This window comes from Oryctolagus cuniculus, chromosome 16 (genome assembly GCF_051225735.1).
Source record: "Oryctolagus cuniculus isolate XC-2025 breed Fujian yellow rabbit chromosome 16, ASM5122573v1, whole genome shotgun sequence".
Classification (NCBI taxonomy): Eukaryota; Metazoa; Chordata; class Mammalia; order Lagomorpha; family Leporidae; genus Oryctolagus; species Oryctolagus cuniculus.
The window spans coordinates 52,983,644-53,005,505 of record NC_142882.1 but is presented as its reverse complement, the minus strand read 5'-3'; the positions used below and the strand labels follow the sequence as shown (position 1 = coordinate 53,005,505).

The following is a 21,862-nucleotide window of genomic DNA, read 5'->3' as shown; positions in this document are numbered from 1 at the left end:
TGCACGTTAGGAGGAAGCTGCTGTCAGGAGAGAGAATGCAGGACCTCTGATATGGGATTCCGATGTTCTAGGTGATGTCTTGACCCCTATGCCGGATGCCCAGACCCCGCCTTTCATGTTTTCTGTTTTGGCAGGGTGTGAATCATTGAGCTACTGCTTTATAGTGTCTCAGGAAGGTGTTGGTATTACGTTGGCCTCCTGAAATTAGACAGCGCTAAGACAGCTTAGCCGGCAGGGCTGGCCCCTGCAGCGGCTCACGTCCACCACCCCAGGAACCCAGATGCTGACGTTACTTCCTAGAATAGCTCCTTCCTGGAGGCAAATGTCAGGCCAGCACCCTGCAGGGAGGGCCTGTCAGATGTGGAGGACAGGGCCAGCAGGCTGCCCGTCCCTCAGCAGGCCCCAGGGGCCCCACCGGGGCTGTTTTCAAAGCTTGAGGAGCCACAAAAGGGTGATGATTTATGTCCCCTCTTGGGTTCTCTGTCTAACCACTTGTTCCTGGTCGCTGGTGACCCAGCATTCCCTGCTGTCCTGTGACAGAGCAGTGTGCATGGTCGGGGCTCGGCTCACCATCTCCTTGAGTGGAAAGGAGTGTGGCGTGGCGGCAGGTGCTTGCCTGATGGGACGTGGCCTCTGCCCTCACCGCCTCCTGTCCCCGCCCCGCAGTGCGACGGTGTGATCGGCAGCCTCTGGCCCCCACTGGGGACGCAGTCGCTGGTGGCGGAGCTGAAGCCCCCGCAGCAGCAGCACCTGGAGGCCTTCCTGAGCCTGGTGGGGTGCAGGATCCAGGGCGGGAGTCCCGGCGCCGGCGGTGAGGTCAGCGACCCGCAGCTCTTTGCCACAGCCCACTTCTTGGTCAGCGCGCTGGCAGGTATGGAAGCAGGGGGGCGAGGCTGTGGGCATCGCTGCTGGAGCTTTGATATCCTGCTGGTGTTGAGTACACAGCCCTGGGGGGCAGGAGTGACAGTCCCAGAGGGTCTGCTGCCTGCAGGCCCCTCCTTCCCAGTGCAGGGAGGCCAGGGCCTTGAACCTGCAGCAGGCTCGCTGGTGCCAGCCTGCCACCTGCACTGGGAACCTTCTTCCTCCTGCCCCAGGGGGCCACCTCGAGCCTTCACCTCACAGGAGTCATCGGCAGCCATGCTCTGCCATGACCCTTCCAGATGGCATCCTCTCCTCCTGTAGGCAGCCCAGGCTGGGAGGCAGGGCTGTGGCTCCACAGCTTCCACCCAGGTCCCGAAAGTCTGTGGTCCCAGGAGGTGGCCGTCCTCCATGAGGAAGCTGGGTTTCCTGTTCTTCTCAGGAGGGACGAGGCACACCAGTGTACCCTCAGTCCCCATGACTTCCCTTCAAGGGGCCCCAGTCGGGCTGAGCTTCTGACACAAAGGAGCTTCAGAAAGGGCATGGAGAAATGGAATTATAAGGTAAGTTTATTTTTATGTAAGAAAATTGAAATCCAGATAGTTTTTTCAAGATCCTTTGTATGCATGGATTTCAAAATGTTTTGCACTAAAATAAACTTAATTCCATTTCTCCATGTACTTTTCCAAGTACCCTCATACCTTCAGGGTTCCTCCCAGCATCACAGAAGCCCAAGAGTATCTGAAGAATCTGGATGCATCTCCCAGCTCTGTGCTGACGACTGCGTGCTCTGTGGCCCTCCCTCCCAGGGTCAGCGTCACTGTTAGGCAGTCTCAGTCTGCCAGGGGCTCATGCTCAGGCCCGCGTTCTTGAGCTCGTGAGAGGCCTTTTCTTTATGACCTTGGGACTTCTGGGGACGTTTCTGTCTATAGGCTGGGTCAGTGGTATGGAGATGTTGCGCACTCACACGGCTCACTGGGAATGCATCTCCGTCCCTTTCTCCCCAAGCCCAGACCCAGTTCATGTCCTCTGCGTCCTGCCCCCAGGGAGCTGAGTTGGCACAAGACATGAGGCTCCTGTGAACCCTGGGCCCTTCTGGACACCTTTTTCTCCTAGGCAGCATAGCACTTCCCTCCTAGGCTCCAGGGAAAGCGCTGGAACAGAAAACAGGCATTGCTGGGCCCCAAAGCTAGTTTTTGGCTTTCTGGTGCCTTTAGCTATAGTCAGCTCCAACTCCCCACTCTAAAGCATCTCCTGGAATGTGTCCCCCACCATGGTTGAGACGTCAAGCCCGGCAGCAGGCATGTGTGCAGGTGCCTGGACCAATCCTCTGCAGCGCACTGCCTTTATAAACAGTGTTGCTGATGGACAGGCGGTCAGATGTATTCCCAAGTGGTCCCACAGCCAGATGATTCCCCAGGCGGCTCTACTTCTCTAAGGCTTCTTTAAGCTCAGAGTTTGTATCCCAAGGGATTGGGCTTCTTTTAGGAACTGTATCTGGGACCTAATTTGAGCCATCATCATTGCTTCCCAAGAGACTGCATTAGCAGGAAGCTGGAGTCAGGAGCTACAGCTGGGTATGGAACCTCCACATGGGTCTTAACTGGTGTTTCAACCACTAGGCTAACATTCACCCCTAATACTCATTTTTAAAAATTTTATTTGAAAGGCAGAGTGACAAAGAAAAGGAGATCTTCCATCTGCAGGCTCTCTCCCCATATGGTTGCAACAGCCAGGGCTGGGCCAGGCCAAAGGCAGGAGCCCAGAACTCCATCCTGGTAGAGCAGGTACCCAGGCATTTGAGCCATTTCCTGCGGCCTTCTTAGGTGCGTTACCAAGGAGCTGGCTCAGAAGCAGAGCGGCGAAGTGAATGTCAAGGGATATCTTCTAGTGAAACACAGAGCCTGGGGACCCGGTTCCCACACAAAGGCCACTGCCTGGCTGGGGGGAAGGACTCAAACATAAGCTCCTGGGGCCTTTGGTTGGTTTCTTGGTCTGACAGTGACTTGCCTCCTGCAGAAATGCCAGATGCAGCTGCTCTGCTGGGCACCTGCTGTGAGCTGCAGATTGTTCCTGTGCTGTGCCGCCTGGTAAGGAGCCTCCTGGAGGGACCCTGGGGTGGACAGCGGGAGCTTTCTCAGCCACGGCAGCACCTCAGGATGGGCCAGACAGGGCGTCTCACACACGTTCTGACACACAGCCCCCCCAACAGCCAGGGAGGACTGAGGGCCAGGACTCCCAGCCCCATTGCCTGGAGAACGGAGCCTGCCACCATCCTCCTGGCTGGTGCAGTTTTGGGCTTAGACAGCTTTGATTCAGCTCCACACCCCACTCCCCAGGGAGGCGGGGTGCCCTCTGGAAATGTCATTATACTAAGGTAGGTAATGATAAGCTTAGCCCCAGAGGTAAGGTTAAGCTGTTGGTTTTTAAATTACAAATCAGGCTACTACTACAAGGATCCTTCCAAAAGTGTATGCAAACTGCATATTACACATCCAAAACATGAATTTGTTTTTTTGTGCCAAATAAACATCTTTGGATTTCATTTCCTCATGAACTTTTGGAAGCACCCTTATAGAAAGAAGAGCCCCTAGGCTGCTCTCCTGTAGCCTCAGTAGGTGATCCTGAGCCTGGGGAAGAGAACAGAGCATACACGGGCCAAGGCCAGCCTGCACTGTGGCCAGAGAACAGAGGTCAGGTCTCTGCTCTGAGACATGGGGAGTAGGAATCGGCGTGGACTGCCTGGGCAGGACCATGGGGGTGGTGCTTCTGTGTGTAGCAACAGCGCCAGGAGACTGCAGCCTGGTGACTTGCTAAGGAGTGGGATTAATGTCCTTCACCAGTGAAGGCACCTTTCCCCAGGGGTGCTGTGTTCTTCGTGCAGCCACTGCACAAAGTCAGAGCTGCTTGAAAGCGAGCCAGCACGCCTGTCCAGGCTGCTGTAGTGTGGGGACGGGAACAATGCAAGTCACTGTCTGACCCGTGTGCAGTGATGAGCGAGACAACGGCTCTGCTTTCAGAGCTCAGCTCATTGACCGCACTCAGGAAGTAGTGAGAAGGAAAACCCTGCCAAGGCCCCAGGAGCCAGCTCCTCCCGCGGCAAGCTCACACTGTGTTGTCACCTTCTTTCTGGATTGGCCAGGGGTGCTGGTGTCCTTGCCCCGAGTTCTGCTCTGTTGGCACACACTGAGTCCCAGAATGGGAGGCGTCCTCCTTCCACACAAAACAATGGCATTCATTTGCCTTTTGGGGGGCTGCTAAACATAGACAAGAAAACTATGGCTTGTAGATTTGCACTACCTCTTTTTAACATAGTGAGGCTCCTGCCTCCCATAGGGATTTAAGTGTCAAGGGTTTTTCTTTCTTTTTAAGGAGAGAGAGAACGAGATCTTCCATTTCCTGGTTCCTTCCCCAGGTGGCCACCATGTCCAAGGCTTTGCTAGGCCAAAGCAAGTTGTTCATCCAGGTCTCATGTAGGTAGCAGGGAGCTGGATTGGAAGCAGAACAGCCAGGACGTGGGCTGGCACCCGTAGGAGATGCGGGCATTGCAGGCGGCTTTATCTGCTATGCCATAACCCTGGCCCCTCATCGCAGGTTTTTTAAAGGGACTTACTTAGAACAGGGCACAGTCTACTGCATTCCTGTCTCTCCTAGTCTGGTGGCCAGATTGAGAACAGCATCAGATACACAAACATGCCTGGTAAGACTGAATAGCAGTCAGTAGGGACATTCACTGCAGTACACCAAGCATTTTTCCAGAGGGAAGCTGGATAGCGCTCAGTACTTGGCCATGGAGCTGGGGGCAGTCTCTAGGGGATGAGGCCCCTGCTATTAGGAGCAGTTGAGGGTAGTGAGGGGAAACGCAGAAGGCAGTACTGTGGCTGGGACATGGGGGAGGGAGGATTGGGTGGGACCCCCTGCTGTGGCGGGTCAGCTGACAGGGGTGCAGTGACGGACAGTCCCTATGGAAACCACAGAGGGGGAAGAGTAACCTAGCGGAAGGAATGGACAATGCCACTGCCTTTGAGGAGTGCATGCCGTGATCTTTAAGTCTGATGAGTTCTCGAAAGCCAGACAGACCCTGCGTGGTGTGTGACCTTTCAGAGTGGGTAAACTGGGTAACAGGCTTAGGCAAATCAGATAAAATCATGCCTGGCTCAGGTGTTACCTTATTGCATTGTAAGGGTTTTCCTGCTATGGGGGAGTTGGGGGGGCGGCATATTTAAAGAGCAGCCACTTTTTTTTCCCATAACATACCTGGAAGTTCACTGTTATCCACCATTCTGAAAGAAGATCCGTTTGACTGCCATTTCAGCTTCGCACTCTGTCTGACGGTGGGGTCTCCGACCTTGGAGACCCGGCCCTGGCCCCTCTGACGGACACGGACACGTTTGAGGTTGCACAGCGCCTGTTCGCCTTGGCCGACATCAGCCTGCAGAGGCTGCAATCATCCGTGCACGGCGCCATCCTCAAGGACCCTCACGTCTTCCCACTGATCCTGTACATAAGTCTGAGCGGACTCTGTGCCCTCGGGGGACAGTGTTTGTGAATTACAGGTATAGGTGTGTGGCCGAGGCTGGGTGCTTTCACAGTTGTTAAGGTGCTACCTTGGGGTTTAGGTTTGCTGGTGCACGGTAAATGCTGAAAAGGAAACATTGCACTCTGGGTACCCTTCAAACTGTTCTTCACAAGCAAGGCCCTCCTCTGCTGCGGCCTGGCGTCCACGTAGATTGGAGCACTGGGCGGGGGAGGGTGCGGCATCCGCTCAGACCTCTCTCCTGCAGAACACTGGGTCCGTCTGCCGTTTTCTTCCATTTTCCACTTTGTTACACAAAAGCGGAGGAGGCCTGACACTTGGATCTGAAAGTTCATTTTCAATTGTGAATGCTGTGGGAAGCCAATTTCTCCTCACAGAAGAGGCAAAGTTTTGGATGTGCTCCATGTTATTTGGTGATTGAAAGCTGAGCGGCAAATGCCACTGGGGAATATATATTGCTCTGCTAAACAGAATTGTACTTTACCAAGAAAAATTAAATAACAACCCTGCCCCCTGCTCGGGGAGGTTTAGCTACACACGTTTTATGTGATCTTTCCACATTTCGGGGAATATAGTAATTCCCAGTCCATAACAATGTTTTGATTTTCTAGGCATTTTGAATACATGCATTTCTATGTAAAATACTGCATATTCTGTCACAGAAAACTGTATATTGTGCTTGTTGTTGGTCTTGATGCCTTTCTACTATAAATAGCCGGGGATGTCTCACTGGTGCCCCTGGCTCCAGGCTCTGTATTATCCCCTGGGCACCAGAAGCAGCAGTTGAAGATGCACGTCACTCAGCACCACCCATTTACCCCCCTTCTTCTCTTCAGATTGTAATGAATGTTAGCAAGGAAGAAATAAAGCAAATAAACCTTTCATCACTTCTATTAAAAAGGAGACTCAACCTTATGCAAATGCACATCATAGTTGTGTACTGTAGCAGCTGTGGGAGAGTAAGTACTTACCTTGTCCACAAATTGGAAAAAAATATGCAAAAGTTAAGGAGATGTACTAAGACAATACATGCTGTTTTTGGTTTCATGAAATAAAGGACAAACTGCTACTGTAATGTGCAATATGAATCTACTTGAGTCAAAAATAGATAATATACACATGCATGGGAAATTTTTAGGTGTTCACAAGAAAGCTTAGCTGTTTTTAGAAGAATTAAGAGGCTGGGGAATGAGGAAGAGGGAAATTTTCATCTACTCCTGTTAGAATTTAATATGTATTATCTTGCAAATTAAATTTAGGTTATAAGGAATTTGGCCATTTCCACAACTGCCCTGAGACTGACCAGTTCCTGTGTTGGATTGTGCTCTAAAAACTAGCGGTGGAGGGGCAGGCATGTAGGGCAGCTTGGGGTGCCTGGTTCCAATCCCAACTGCTCTGTTTTCCATCCACCTTCCTGCTCATGCACCCTCTGTGAGCAAGCAGGTGATGGCTCAACCACAACCATATGGGAGACTGGGATTGAGTTACCGGCGCCGGCATTTTAATGGCGCAGTTGTCTCCCTGCCTTGTTACAGAAAGCTACCCTGCGGGGCTTTGGGTGTTCCCAGCCTCTACTTGCTGCTGGGCCACACAGGGACGTGGTGAGCAAGGCAGCACTGGCTGTGCCCGCGCCTCCAAAACGTTTCATCACCACATTTTTAAAATACTTCTTCATTTACATAAGAAACTGCACCTTTACTTAGTATAACCAAAGGCCGGAGTGACCTTTGCTGCCCGTGGATGCTGTCTGGCCACACCGCAGCCCTCAGACTTCTCTAAACCTGTCCTCCATCTGAGGGCTGCTCAATATGGCAAATAAAAGCCAATTAAGAACATTAAACTTGTAGTTTCGTCTAGTAAAAGATCAAGACAATACCTGTTTCCACAGTTAGGTTTGAAAAGTTGCAGTAGCTCAGGTCACCTGGAAACAGTAAATAAAAGGACATCCCCAGAGTAGCACCCCTCTTTTCATACCTGGTGCAGACAGGACCACTGACATTAGGTAGTGCTTGGGCCATTTATAGCCCCTCAGGGGTGGCCACGACCTAGTCCTGGGAACCACGACAGTGGCCCTCTAAGGCAGAAAGGGCCTTTGCCCATGTTTTAAGGTCATGGACCTTGGACGGGCAGATTACCCTGGATTATCTGGGTGGTCCCTTGAAGAAGACAGAAGGGCCAGTGAGGGGAGAGACTTGGGCAAACAAAATGCAGGAGAGGATGACGACAGAGCGGCCAGTGCCAGGAGAGGAGCAGTCCGTGGGTTCTCCTCTAGCCCTCAAGACAAGGCAGGCCTTGGCCGACACCGCGGTTTTGGCCTGGTACCACGTGCTACACTTTCTCCCAAGCTTCTGGGTGTGTGATTGCTGTGATAGAAACACAGTGGGCCAGCAAGCCAAGCGGGAGGCATGGCCCCCTGGAAGCTTGCTTGGGAAAAAGCTGCCAAGGACCCCTTCTGCAGAGAGGCTTCCTGCTGCCACGCACAGCCACGGCCCCCTCCCCCTACCTGCAGGCTCAGGGCTGACCTGTGCTCCACGGAGGCTCTGTGCACCGTCCTGCCCACCCACACGGCTGTCCCCATGTCTGGGAGCATGCATGGTGTCCCGTGTCATCCAGGCACACGGGTCTTGCTTTCTAAATTCTTCCCTTGAGAACTGCCAGCTTTGAGGCCACCGAATCCCTTGGGCTGGGACAGAGGAAACAATGGCTAGTGTTTCCTTGCAGAAAGAGAGGCAAGTGACAGTTGTATTTAGGTGGTAAAAGCTGAGTGACATTAGGAACTTTTTACAAAGTATTAATTAGCACTTAATAGAAATTACCAAAGCTAATCTGATGTCCTCTGTAAAATCTCTCTAAACCTTAAAGTTCTACCTGTAAATGAAGCAGTACATTTTTCCCAGTAGTAAATATTTATTTCCTTATCGATACAAAAATATTTTACCAGGAATATATAATCTCACAGATGGAACGTTTTAGTTTTTTTGGACAGCATATGGAAATATGTGAAGAGATTTATGTGTGAAAAGTCAATACTAATTGTACTGCAGGAAAATTCTATTTATACAAGAACAGCAGTGACATTTCTTTTATACAGGAACTAGTGACAGAATTACTTGGAAAGCAGTGGCAATTAATTTTTATTTTTAAACCTTTCCACCAGAAACTTAAGTGGCTTCATCAGCTTTCTTTTTAGATTGCTGACAAGTATTTTCCCTCCGTTAGGAAAAAAAAAAATTCTTTTCTACAATCACTTCAAAGACTAGAGGTTAAAAAGAGCATGCGTTTGTGTTGAAAGGGAAAAATACAGGGAAATGAAGTGGGGGGAAAAGGAAGAACCAGGAGCTCCCACAGCAGGATTTTCAGGTTGGAGCCTCAGCCTGGCCAGGTGCTCCCAGAGCGCAGGGTAGTAAACAGCACTTGTTGCTTTTCCCTGCTGCTCATTCCACCAACAGAGTCCAACACACAGCTTAAAAAAAAAAAAAAATGCAGCGATACCTCAGGAACAGGAGTCGGCCAGCGGTTCTTTGCAAGAGAGGATTCCCGGCTGGAAAGCAGCGTCTGCTTGTGTTTCAAGTAGAGGTGCGGAGGAGCTGTGCATCCAGCATGGTTCTTCCTGGACACCAAGACTTTCCTCATGTGGACCGCGTTTACCGGAACCAGCTTGAGGTCTGCAATGCCGCAGATACCATGATACCATGGCCCACCCTCTCCCCTCTAAGATGGGAAACTGTACACTAGTGAGAAAGGACTCTGGCTTCAGGTTGGTCATTTGTGGCTAATGAGTTTTAATGCTAAGCTTTTTATCTCCTTACGTCAGTTCATTAGGCTTCCTTCAAGTGCCCAAGCCACCTTGAGTGAGCTGAAGAAAGTCAATACTTAGGTGCGGCCTATCCTATTTATATGTTGCCATCCCTGGCTTGCTAGTGGCTGAAGTGCAGTAGAGGCAACTATTGCCAAGGTATCAAATCAGACCTTTCCACTTTTTTTTTTTTTTTTTTTTTTTGACAGGCAGAGTGGACAGTGAGAGAGAGAGACAGAGAGCTAGGGCTTCCTTTTGCCGTTGGTTCACCCTCCAATGGCCGCCATGGCTGGTGCGCTGCGGCAGGCGCCAGGTGCTTCTCCTGGTCTTCCATGGGGTGCAGGGCCCAAGGACTTGGGCCATCCTCCACTGCACTCCCTGGCCACAGCAGAGAGCTGGCCTGGAAGAGGGGCAACCAGGACAGAATCCGGCGCCCCGACCGGGACTAGAACCCGGTGTGCCGGCGCCGCAAGGCGGAGGATTAGCCTAGTGAGCCGTGGCGCCGGCAGACCTTTCCACTTCTGTACTACTTCCGGGGATTTTCATGGTGAGGGGAGGAGGAGAGAAGCCATTTTACAAGCAATAAATCATTTGATACTCTACCTCTTGCTAAAGCAGCATTTCTCTTAAATTTAGATACGCTCAGTTTGTGCTGTTAGAAAAGAGTAAAAGCTAGCGGAGGAAAAAATTCTCCTTTGAACAACTTTCCATGTGGAGACAATTCAGATGCATGACACCGCTGCACTATTGGCCGGTGACTGAGAAGCGGTCAGAATAAACTGTGGGCCACTGTTTGGTCCACACTGTAGAAGTACCTGGGTTAGATCCCTGGGGCTCCAGTTCCTGACTCCAGCTTCCCATTAATGCGCACTCTGGAAGGCACAAAATGATGGCTCAAGTAGTCGGGCCCTTGCCGCCCAGGGGGGAGACCTGGACTGAGTTCAGCTCCATCCTGCCCTGGCTGCTGTGGGCATTTGGGGAGTGAACCGGCAGATAGGAGCTCTGTGTCTCCCTCTCTCGAATAAATAAGTAATAACTAAAATGGATTTTGAGGTTCGCTGGATTTCACGGTGAATGTTTCTTCCTATGAAGGAACAGATGCCTGTTACACAATACTACGGGATAAATAATAGTGCTGCAGTGGTGAATTTCAAGCATAGGCGTAACGCCGGGCAAAGTTCAGAGTCTGTTAAACACAGATTTGCTAAGGGTCCCGACTTCAAAGTGGGATTCCGAGAAACCAGGGTCTCCCTGACTGGGCCGCTAAGCACAGGACAGACCCTCCTCCAGGCTACTAACTGCATCAGGGTCCTGGAGTGGTACTCCCCATTCGCACTGCATTACCTCACAAAGAGCTACCTCAGGAAGATGCAAAAGAACTAAAAGATAAACAACCTCCATATAAACACACACATTTAATGAACAGATAAAGTAGCTTCATAAGGATTTTCCAGTTTGGCATTTATCACATCACAGTAACAAATTACTTCTTATATTTAAGGTGAAGACAAAGATTAACTGAGCCCTATTAAGTGGAATATTAAAGGTAAAGGGAAATATAAACTTTTATCAAAAAATCACATGGTCAGAAGTCAGAATTAGGATCTTAGCCGGCAGAAGTTTACCATTTTACTTTCATCATGACAGAGTGTCTTTAAGAAAGTACTGCAGGATATTGCCGAAGTGGTGCAAAACATGCTTCTTACCTTAGACACGAGCTATCGTCACTCTTTCACTTTTCAGTGTATATATAAAGGACTTATGTTTGCTTCTTTGCACTTTTCAAAAACCATTCCAGGAACACAGAAGGTAACATGACTAATTATGAGAAATATTTTTAAAATGAACACAATTTTGAAAAAAAGCTAGAATAAAGATGCAACTTAAAATTAACCTTACAAAATTATAGAATTGTCATCTTTCTCAAGTATATCACATATACTTATATAAAAACTGATGTGATGCTGAATTAATTGAATGTATTAAGATTTGTGAATATTTACCTGTACTATATACAGTTATCCCATTATTTGATATATTACAATTTTCCCAATAATTCTAAATATATTACATATGTTACCACATGAATTCTCACAGCAAACTCCTTATAGCAAGAGGAGGGCAGGTATTGTGGTCTCTAAGCCTGCATCACAAATTCTTTCCAAGTTTTAAGTAAGTATTTCCCAACAGGCTTCCATCTAGAACATGATCCTTTTTTGTAAGGAGATTAAGTTACAATACTGAGTGAGGATTTTCCGAGTTTAACTCCTCGGATACTTTTCAGAAAGGAGATCAGCATTAGCTTCAAGGTGGAACCTAGGACTTTTTAAAGCCATCTAACAACACTGCTTCAGAATGTCTAGGGATTTGGGCATAATTAAAAATTTAAAATACCTGTTATGAGCACATTTAGTTTTATGTATTTTGGGAGAATTTTACATATTATACACAGAGCTATATATATATATATGTCACATGTAGTGACTCAAACATTTAAAAGAATGCTTTTTATATACATAAAACCTCAGGACTGCCATATTTAGTATAAAGGTTTATTCCTACAAAAATCATTGGCTCTCTAGCCTGTGATTAATGGAATAATGGAGCACTATTTCAGAAATCATAAAAACAAAATATAAGTTGATTATATTTTGACAAGTTTTCAAGACTTATCAGTGTTTGCTGACTCAAAATAATTACACTTAAGTGGATACGGCTATCCATCTTAAAAATTAACTCATCACCAGATCAATGACATTTGTTACTATAACTAAGAATAAGTAGCATTTTCCTGGTTCTTTTAAAACAAGGATTGTTTTTAACTGTCACTGGGACATTATGGTCAAAGTGGCTAGGACCTGACCCTTAACCCACTGTGTCTTGCAGTTCCACTACTGGTGATGTAGGTTATTTTCTACATCTCTTTTACTAACTGGCCAGCTCAAAGGAAACTTTTCTTATAGGCTCTTGAAAATTGACTTGAGGCATCGCCGCGGCTCACTTGGCTAATCCTTCGCCTGCGGCGCCAGCACCCCGGGTTCTAGCCCCGGTTGGGGAGCCAGATTCTGTCCCGGTTGCTCCTCTTCCAGGCCAGCTCTCTGCTGTGGCCAGGGAATGCAGTGGAGGATGGCCCAAGTGCTTGGGGCCTGCATCCGCATGAAAGACCAGGAGGAAGCACCTGGCTCCTGGCTTCGGATCAGCACAGTGTGCTGGCCGTAGCGGCCATTTGAGGGGTGAACCAACAGAAGGAAGACCTTTCTAACTCTGCCTGTCCAAAAAAAAAAAAAAAAAGTTGACATGAGTCAAATCTAGAGTTTAAGGATGCTATTGCTGTAATCACAGTGAATTTCTGATATAATTCCTACTTGAGGAAGCTGTGTTCACCTGTTGTGTAGTCAGGATTGAACAAAACGAAGTCCTGATGTGTTTGACTGACATTATCCAAATATCAATAAGAAATGCAGCTATACAAAGGCATGACTGCAATGAAGGCAACAATTCTACTTGAAGGGCATGTCAGTGCACTAGTTACAGACAAATGACGCATCCAGGGATATCACTTCTACAGGTATTTTGTACATTTAAAAATGAGAACAATACTCGTACACCTTCAGTCACGTGTAAGCAAGCAGCCCTGCCCTAGGTGCTGAGGCGAGCACCTCTGTCCACGAGGACCTCAGATGCACGCATGCTCTGGCACAACATGTCCCCTAAAGCACCCACACCTGTGTCTGTCCTTAGCTGTCACCACGGGTCAGCAGCCCTGTGGACCACGTTCTCTTCGGGAAGGCGGATTGTCTTAGATCTTTCTCCAGACTTCGCATTTCCTAGGTCACAGCCATGCTCCCGTTCCCTAGGAAGAACCCTGGGGCCTCTGGGCCTACTCTCCCCAGCAGAACACTGCTGGTTCCTTCAGAATCAGGCAGGACCTGGGTTTCAAGTCAGGTGACTCTTCACTGAAATACAAGGAACTTTTCTAAATTTATGTTTTTCAGCTAGACTGAAAGGAACTAAACTGCATCATTTCCATTTATATTAGGACTCTAATATCCACTAATTAAATAGTAAATCATGGGGGCTGGTGCTGCGGCACAGCGGGTTAACGCCTTGGCCTGAAGCACTGGCATCCCACATGGGTGCTGGTTTGAGACTCGGCTGCTCCACTTCCAATCCAGCTTTCTGCTATGGCCTGGGAAAGCAGTGGAAGATGGCCCAAGTGCTTGGGCCCTTGCACCCATGTGGGAGACCCAGATGAAACTCCTGGCTCCTGGCTTCAGATCAGCAGCTCCAGCCGTTGTGGCTAATTGGGGAGTGAACCATTGGATGGAAGACCCCCCCCCCCCGTTTCTGCCTCTCCTCTGTGTAACTCTTTCAAATAAATAAATAAATCTTTAAAAAAAATAGTAATTCATGAACACCATTTATAGAAAAAACTCCTTTAAGTGGCTATTTTCTAAACAATATGCATTTCTATATTACATGATAAGGCTAAAATATTTATGAGGCAGAAGTCATCTCTACTGCACCAACATGGTTGAAATATTTTGCAGATCAACTTCTTGCACTGCTACAATTATGCCAAAGCTATTTAAACAAGCTCCACGCGGCAGTGCCAGGGTGCACCAGGGAATACCGCACATTTCCTGAGAGTGCAGAACTGAAATGTTTATAGTGTTTTGAAACATTAAGTCATAGGATATCACCTCCATACTGTGTGCTTTGATGCGTGTTGCTTTGAGAAGCCAAGAATTTGGTAGAAATATATATGGTTTAAAAGCTTCCAGAGTTGACAAGAAACTGTCAACAAATTCCTGTCTCAGCACAAGGAACATGAATTTGTGTTCTTGGCTATGAAATTCTAGAATTAAAAAAATAACAAGAACCCTACAGATTTCTAATTTCAACAATACAGCAACTTGAGTATCATGAAGCGCTGTTTCTAAAACAGCCTGTGAGTACGGCTTGTATATTCTCTTCCCTTAAAATCCTCCTAACTGGCATGCCCCGTGACAGCTTTGGTGAAGGAGAAAAACTCAGCCGCTGGGCACCTGGTGCTTGTCACCAAACGCTAGTATCTGAGCACCTAGTGCTTTTAAGAGTGAAGATTGTGTGAGAAGCCAGCAGCAGTAGAAAATATAGTTAACTTAGTTTAATGATGAGCTGCATCTCTGAATGTGTTTCTGAATTTATGGCATCCAAAAATGCTAAAGGAAGATACTAAATGAGGTGAATGTGACAATTTGTACATTATATAAAGCCATCTAAAGAATTTTTTTCCTAATCATTAAACCAAAAGTATATTCCCTAACAGAAATGTTAAAAATGTTCATATATACTATATAATATATAATACATATTATATAGTGTATATATTATGTGTGTGCGTGCGTATGTATACAACAGCTTACAGTTATTTCCAAATCGTGTAAATTGTTGAACTGATTTGGTTTTCAACACAACAAGGATATATACCCTAATTATCAAATCACATTTCAAAACACATACTGATCATTCACGAAAACCCCCAGTTGCAACCTCAGAGGAATACCTCAGATATGTGCGGAGGCACGAGACTTTGGCGGACCACAACCTAATACACAACATATAAGAAAATCAAAACCTGTCCAAATTAGTAGGTTCACCTCTGTCCATTAAATTTGCGTGTGAAAATAAACTTTCTTCAAGTGTCACTTTGCTGCAAGGTTTTACAGGATAAGGCACTCTCAAGTCTCTGTGACCTTGTTTCCAACCCCAGAGCGTACCATGTGCATGTTAAATTAGTGAGTGTTCAGCATGTAACTACCAACAAATGAAAATAATAACCTCGTAAGAGAGGGCAAGGTATTGCTCATTTTCTAATGACATAAATGAAGGGAAGAACTGGTATCTGTATAAATTAGAGTGGATAGCCATACATGGCTGAAATAACAGAAATATGTGGCACTGGACAGACTTCTGATGTCAGATTTAGATGGTAGTAGACTGGCTGTAACACTGCCATTAAAATTCTGCTTCTGTAGGATATTTAATTAAGAAGGAAGATCAATAACTACTACTTTCTCCTAAGAAGAGTAACGAACCCTTCACTGGTTAAATACTGAACTAAATGACAGCTTTACAAAACTATTTCAAGTATTCATTATCACAGTGAAAATGTGAGACCAATGTCAGAGTGAATGATTTGAAAATTCCTTTGATGAAAAAGGCAAGGGTACTAAATCAAAACATATACAAAATGCTTCAACGCATTTCTTTATGTGATATGAATAGAAAGATTATCCATAAAAAGTTAGAAAAATTAAGATAAATTATATATTAGTACACCTTCCCAACCACATTTTATATAAAAATTCAGAATAGTGTACAGTTATTTCATTCTACACAATAAAAATGCCTGGGCTTAGCAGGTATCTTCTATCTGTACATGTGTTTTTCTCAGCAGAAGGTTTATTTGTTCAGTCACTTTTCAAGTTTTAACTGTTGACCTTACTGAACTGTCAGTAAACCCAGCTGATTGGGACCCACTGGGGCTCCATCCTCAGTTTCTCTATGGCAGTCTGTAGCTTCTCAAAGGCTTTGTCTAGATTGTCATTCACGATGATCAAATCAAAATAGTGGTTGTAGGCTCTCTGAATCCGGGCACTTTCATCCACTGTTTTCTTCAAGTCAGAGTCCTGTTAAAAGCAAATGCTCGTATTGTAATACAGATTTGCTTGCTCAGATTCCAACAAAAAGTGCTTAAGAAATAAGTATGTTGGATGTGTGTGTATCATAATTCTGATATTAACCCTCAAAAACTACACAGAATGTTAAAAGACATTGCTGGGGCTGGCGCTGGGGCGTAGCAGCTACTGCCTACAGCGCTGGCATCCCACATGGGCACTGGTTCGAGTCCCAGCTGCTCTACTTCTGATCCAGCTCTCTGCTATGGCCTGGGGAAGCAGAAGAAGATGGCCTAAGCTTGGGCCTCTGCACCCACGTGGGAGACCTTAAGAAGCTCCTGGCTCCTGGCTTCGGATCAGCGCAGCTCCGGCCATTGCAGCCATCTGGGGAGTGAACCAGTGGACATAAGACCTCTGTCTCTGCCTCCCTGTAATTCTGCCTTTCAAATAAATAAATATTAAAAAAGACATTGCTGCCTGTTCACATCCTAGTCTCATTTGCATTCATGTTTGCATTTCTAAGTATCTTCTATTTTCTGTTTCACTGATTTGAGGGTAAGATTCCTAATTAAAAGTCTACTGACAATAATCTTAGGGTGAACTGAAGGTAATAAAAGAATTATTGCAGATGACTGCTTTCTAGTTCAATGGTATCATCCTTTTAAGAAAGATTTTCATCTTATGGCCTATGTTGATCATGGAACCCAACTTGCAATGGCTGTTAAAAAGCTCAAAGCCAATTTGTTGCTTGTCTCCAAGAAAGGCAATCATCTTAAATGTGCATTTTGGAATTCCTGGACACATACAATCTACCAAAATTGAGTCCAATAACCAAACAGACCAATAACCAAGACAGAGATTGAATCAGTAATAAAGACCCTCCTCAACAAAGAAAAGCTCAGGACCAGATGGCTTCACTGCTGAATTCTACTAGACTTTTAAAGAAGAACTAATTCCGGGCCGGCACCATGGCTCACTAGGCTAATCCTCTGCCTTGTGGCGCCGGCACACTGGGTTCTAGTCCTGGTTGGGGCACCGGATTCTGTCCCGGTTGCCCCTCTTCCAGGCCAGCTCTCTGCTGTGGCCAGGGAGTGCAGTGGAGGATGGCCCAAGTCCTTGGGCCCTGCACCCCATGGGAGACCAGGATAAGTACCTGGCTCCTGCCTTCAGATCAGTGCGGTGCGCCGGCCGCGGCGGCCATTGGAGGGTGAACCAACGGCAAAGGAAGACCTTTCTCTCTGTCTCTCTCTCTCATGGTCCACTCTGCCTGTCAAAAAAAACAAAAAAAACAAAAAAAAACAAAACAAACAAAAAAAAAACACACAACTAATTCCAATTCTTCTCAAGCTATTCAAAACAATTTAAAGGGAGGGAATCCTCTCAAACACCTCCTATGAGTCCAGCATCACCTTAATTTCAAAACCAGAAAGAGATACAACAAAGAAAGAACTACAGAACAATATTCCTGATGCACATAGATGCAAAAATCTTCAACAAAATACTAGCTAATCGAATCTAACAACACATCAGAAAGATCACTCACTGACTACGAGGGATTTACTCCTGGTATGCAGGCATAGTTCAACATATGCAAATCAATCAATGTGGGACATCATATTAACAAATTGAAGAATTAAAAACCATCTGATTATCTCAGATGTAGAGGAAGCATTTGATAAGATACAACATCCTTTCATGATGGAATTCCTATTAAAGTATCCACCATGTTTCAGAACCAGTGGTGTAAGGACCCTCCTCTTTAGTGAAGGAGACAAGTAAATGGCAAATTAAGCACAAACAACTTGCAAGCTGTAATGAATTTTATAAAAGAAATAACCCAGGCACAGAGAATTGTAAGAGCTTTACTTTAGATAGAGTGATTGGAAAGACACTGTGCAAATGACATTTAAGCTGAGAACTGAAGGAAAATAAGAAAGTCGTCATGTGTATAGTAGGAGAAAGAACATTTCAGGCAGAGGAAACAGAACCGTGAAATGCAGGGGAGGAAAAGGGCCCTGGTACATTTGAGAAGACCATGATGGGTGGGAGACCCCACACGAGGCAGACATCTATGGGCCTGGAGAGGCATATGACACAACTGGAGCAGAAGTGGGAAGACAGCCAGCCATGATTCAGGTCAGAGTGAAGGTTGCCTGGATTATGAGGGCAGCATAGGAGATGGAAACAGCACTAACTCGGAAATTTATGTTGCTGATAAAGTCATTATGATAAATGGATGGGCTGCATGTGAAAAAGAGAGAAAAGTAAATTAATCAAGAAGAGTTGAGTCTAGCTTGAGTAAGTGGGTGGCTGTAGAAGAGGCAGCGTTGAGGGTGGGGCTTGGATGGGAAAATATGATTTTCTTGGGAAAACAAAATGTTCTAATTTGTGCGTAGTAAGATGAAGATGACATGAAACACCAAGAGGAGAGGGAAAGCAGCCAACACGTCAGGGCTCCAAGGTCTAGGCCAGCTACATACAAACCATCAGAATAATAATGGTACACACGTGGAGGACTTGGGTGAAAACACCTAAGTATAGACAGACAAGTGGGCTCACCACCAGATCCAAAGAACTCCAATACTTCAATTCAATTAATACCTTCTCTGAGATTCCTAAGTAATTCTGTTCTCTAATCTTTCATCATACTTGTACAAATAGGTCACAATTTAACCTGAATGCAGTTCTTAGCTATTATGGTCATTAGCAGTCAGATTTGTTCAAACCAAACCAAACCAAAACAAATGGAAAGAGATGACGAATCCATATGATCTCCAAGATTAAGTGAAACTTCAGGCAGATTAATACTGTTAGAAACCCAGACTTTCAGCATCAGATGAAAAAAGGCATACTCAGAGACAAAACATCAGAACACCTAACTCCACCACTAACAAACCACACGATGACATGCCTGTTAATGGACTTGGAGCTCAGTGTCCTTATTAGTAAGTGAGGATTTGTTTAATGTATACTTTAATACTTGTCTTGTTCATTTTATGAAGAACTAAGCTTTTGTCTTAGTAAACAATGATTTTTGTGTATCAGTAATACTGTTCCAAACCCTAACTTCACCTGGCAAATTAATTTTTACTCTATAATACTTTATGCAATAGCTTATTTCATAAGTATGTTTAAATAGAATTAAGCAAAAGAATAGGCTGAACTTTAGGAGGAAAATCACACTGTTGGCCTGTAAAGAACTGCTCACCGTCAAAAGCTTGGTGGTAATTCCTGCATCCACCACGGCCTTGTGCATGGCGCGTAAAGTCTCCAGCTCGGGGGCAGCAATGAACACCACATAGGGCATGAACTCCGAGGTCCGCAACACTTTCAGTGCCTGGGTAGAAGAATGATCATAAACCGATCTGTGTGTTACCAGAATATGAATTATGCCACCCTTTAGTGTAAGTCAAAGTCTATCTGCCATCATTTTTTAAGATTTATTTGAAAGGCAGGCAGAGGGAGAGAGAAAAAGAAGGAAAGGGAGAGGGAGGCGGAGGAGGAGGAGAAAGGAGGGAAGGACGGGGAGAGAGAGAGAGAGAAAGAGATCTTCCATCCTTGGGTTCACTCCCTAAATGGCTGCAATACCCTGGACTGGGACAGGCCAAAACCAGGAGCCTAGAACTCCGTCTGGGTCTCCCACATGGGTGGCAGTGGCCCAAGCGCTCGGGCCATGCTCTGCTGCCTTCCAAGGTGCATTAGCTATGAGCTGGATCACAAGTTGGGCAACCAGGACTTGAACAGGCACCCATAAGCAAAAACTGTGTGACTGGATCTGTTGAAGAAATTTGGTATTTGCTCAATTGCACTTCTATGTCATCTTCCTAATATTAAGGACATGATTTTTGTCCTGATTCCACACAGTATTCTCCTAAAATGATTCACTCATTTTGTTCTGAAGTCAGTTTCAGTCCTCTCAAACAAAAGAAAATATAAAACTCCATTATAAAAATCATCAAGGGTTGCTTAAACTCTCTGATAATCTTAGAATTGTGTTCCTATTGAAAAAGTAGGAACGAACCTCAGTGTTGACTCACTGGAAAGTGGCTAAATGAAGGGTAGATCTGTACTGTGAAACACCATGCAGCAACGATGAAGAACCAAAACAGCTCTATGGTAACAGATACAGAAAGAGCTTCAAGAAACGCTAATAGGAAAAGCCACAGAATCTGCCCAGCATTCTTCCATTTATATAAAAAGAAAAAAATAAAAACAGAAAGCTAATTACATACATTTGCATTAAAGGCACATTAAAATGACTATAAAGATACACACCAAAACAGCAGTAACAGTTATCTCTGAGTAAGGATGGGAAGCAGGACTGAGTGTGGAGGTCTAAGGGTGGGTTAGAGGGCTATGGAATGAGAATGAAATGAATGGGGTCTGTGTGTCAGGTTGGGGGGAGCAACTTCAATTTTTTTTAAAAAATGTATTTGTTTGAAAGGCAGAACAAGAGAGAGACAGAGACGGGGAGACAGAGATGGGGAGAGAGAGAGAGAGACGGGGAGAGAGAGAGAGAGACGGGGAGAGAGAGAGAGGGAGGGAGGGAGGGAGGGAGAGAGGGAGGGAGAGAGAGAGAGAGAGAGAGGGAGGGAGGGAGGGAGGGAGGGAGAGAGAGAGGGAGGGAGAGAGAGAGGGAGGGAGAGAGAGAGGGAGGGAGAGAGAGATCTTCCATCTGCTGATTGATTCCCCAAATGGCTGCAATAGCTGGGTCTGGGCCAGGCCAAAGCCAGGAGTCAGGAACTCGATCTGGGTCTCCCACATGGTGTTCAGTGTCCTGAGTACTTGGGCTGTCATCCATTGCTTTCCCAGGGAGTTGGATCGGAAGTGGAGCAGCCGGGACTCAACTGGCGTTCTGATACGGGATGCTCGCCATGTCACAACGCAGGTCCCTTCAGTTTCTTATTCTTTATATTGCAGCCTAACTTTTTTTTTAAAATTTAACATTTCCTAACAATTGAGCAAGTAAACACCAAATTTCTTCAACAGATCCAATCACAGTTTCTGCTGGCTAACAGGCCAGAGGTTATCTAACTCGCTATGGATTCCTGATAAGATTCTCTAGCACTGAGAGATGACACAGGAAAAGAGCCACTTTCCCACCTAGACAAACTAACCCACCACCACTCCGGACCCCTGACAGAGAGATACAGGAACAAAACCTGCTCAGAAGCCAACACGTGAAGAACAGCTTTGGAACCTATGCAGCTTACTTGTGGGTTGACGTCCAAAATACAAGTCCGTCCAGTTTGGACAACCTCGAGAATAGAATCAATCTTGGTTCCATAGAGATTTCCTTCATATTCCCCATGCTCCAGGTACTTCCCAGCTTTCACGTCTGCTTCCATCTCAGACCGCGACACAAATTTATATGCCTGGCCATCTTTTTCATCTTCCCTTGGTTTTCTTGAAGTAACTAAACAGAATAATGTTGAGAATTTGTACACACAGACTGTTGAGGCATGACAAATAAGACCAAAATTCACAGGGGTAGCTTAACATCTTTCCATTTAGGGCAGGGCTGGCAAACTGCAGCCCGTGGGCAGCTCTGACCTGATTCCTGTTCTTGTGGAAGTCTCACCAGACCACCGCCAAGCTTGTTCACTTAAGTGCTGCCTCTGGTTTCTTTCTTGTAAAAATGGTGGAGAGACCATATGACCTGTGAAGCCTTCACCACGGACAGCATGACCCTCGTTGACTCTCAATTTCGAGCAATGGTTTATTTTTCTTTTTAAAGATTATTTATTTGAAAGTCAGAGTTACAGAGAGAAGGAGAGGCAGAGAGAGAGAGAGAGGGAGGGAGGGAGGGAGGCAGGCAGGGAGGATTGGAAGGAGGGAAGTAGGTGCTGGCCCACCCCTCGCTCCCAGAAGGCCACAACAGCTGGAGCTGCACCTATCTGAAGCCAGGAGCCTCCTCTGGGTCTCCCACGCGTGTGCAGGGGCCCAAAGACTCAGGCCATCCTCCACCGCTTTCCCAGGCCACAGCAGAGAGCCAGATCGGGAGTGCAG

The 21,862-nt window shown here is 46.3% G+C and overlaps 2 protein-coding genes across 30 annotated transcripts in view; one reads left to right on the top strand and one right to left on the bottom strand.

Annotated features, from left to right (window-relative positions):
* The window catches only part of GSDME (gasdermin E), a 376,936-nt gene extending 370,466 nt beyond the window's left edge, over positions 1-6,470 (top strand). For 6 of the 7 annotated variants that reach the window (XM_089315423.1, XM_089315422.1, XM_089315421.1 and 3 more), the window contains 3 exons: positions 667-871; positions 2,878-2,948; positions 5,174-6,470. In XM_089315423.1, coding sequence (XP_089171549.1) covers positions 667-871; positions 2,878-2,948; positions 5,174-5,407 — 510 coding nt within the window. In that variant the 3' untranslated portion in view covers positions 5,408-6,470. The remainder of the gene's footprint in view (positions 1-666; positions 872-2,877; positions 2,949-5,173) is intronic. The other variant, XM_002713826.6, reaches the window with a different exon arrangement.
* A 4,117-nt stretch (positions 6,471-10,587) lies between these two features.
* PALS2 (protein associated with LIN7 2, MAGUK p55 family member) overlaps positions 10,588-21,862 on the bottom strand; it is a 124,828-nt gene continuing 113,553 nt past the window's right edge. For all 23 annotated transcript variants that reach the window (XM_051852828.3, XM_070059664.2, XM_051852829.3 and 20 more), the window contains 3 exons: positions 21,067-21,269; positions 19,062-19,190; positions 10,588-15,865 (listed from right to left, as the gene is read on the bottom strand). In XM_051852828.3, coding sequence (XP_051708788.1) covers positions 15,689-15,865; positions 19,062-19,190; positions 21,067-21,269 — 509 coding nt within the window. In that variant the 3' untranslated portion in view covers positions 10,588-15,688. The remainder of the gene's footprint in view (positions 15,866-19,061; positions 19,191-21,066; positions 21,270-21,862) is intronic.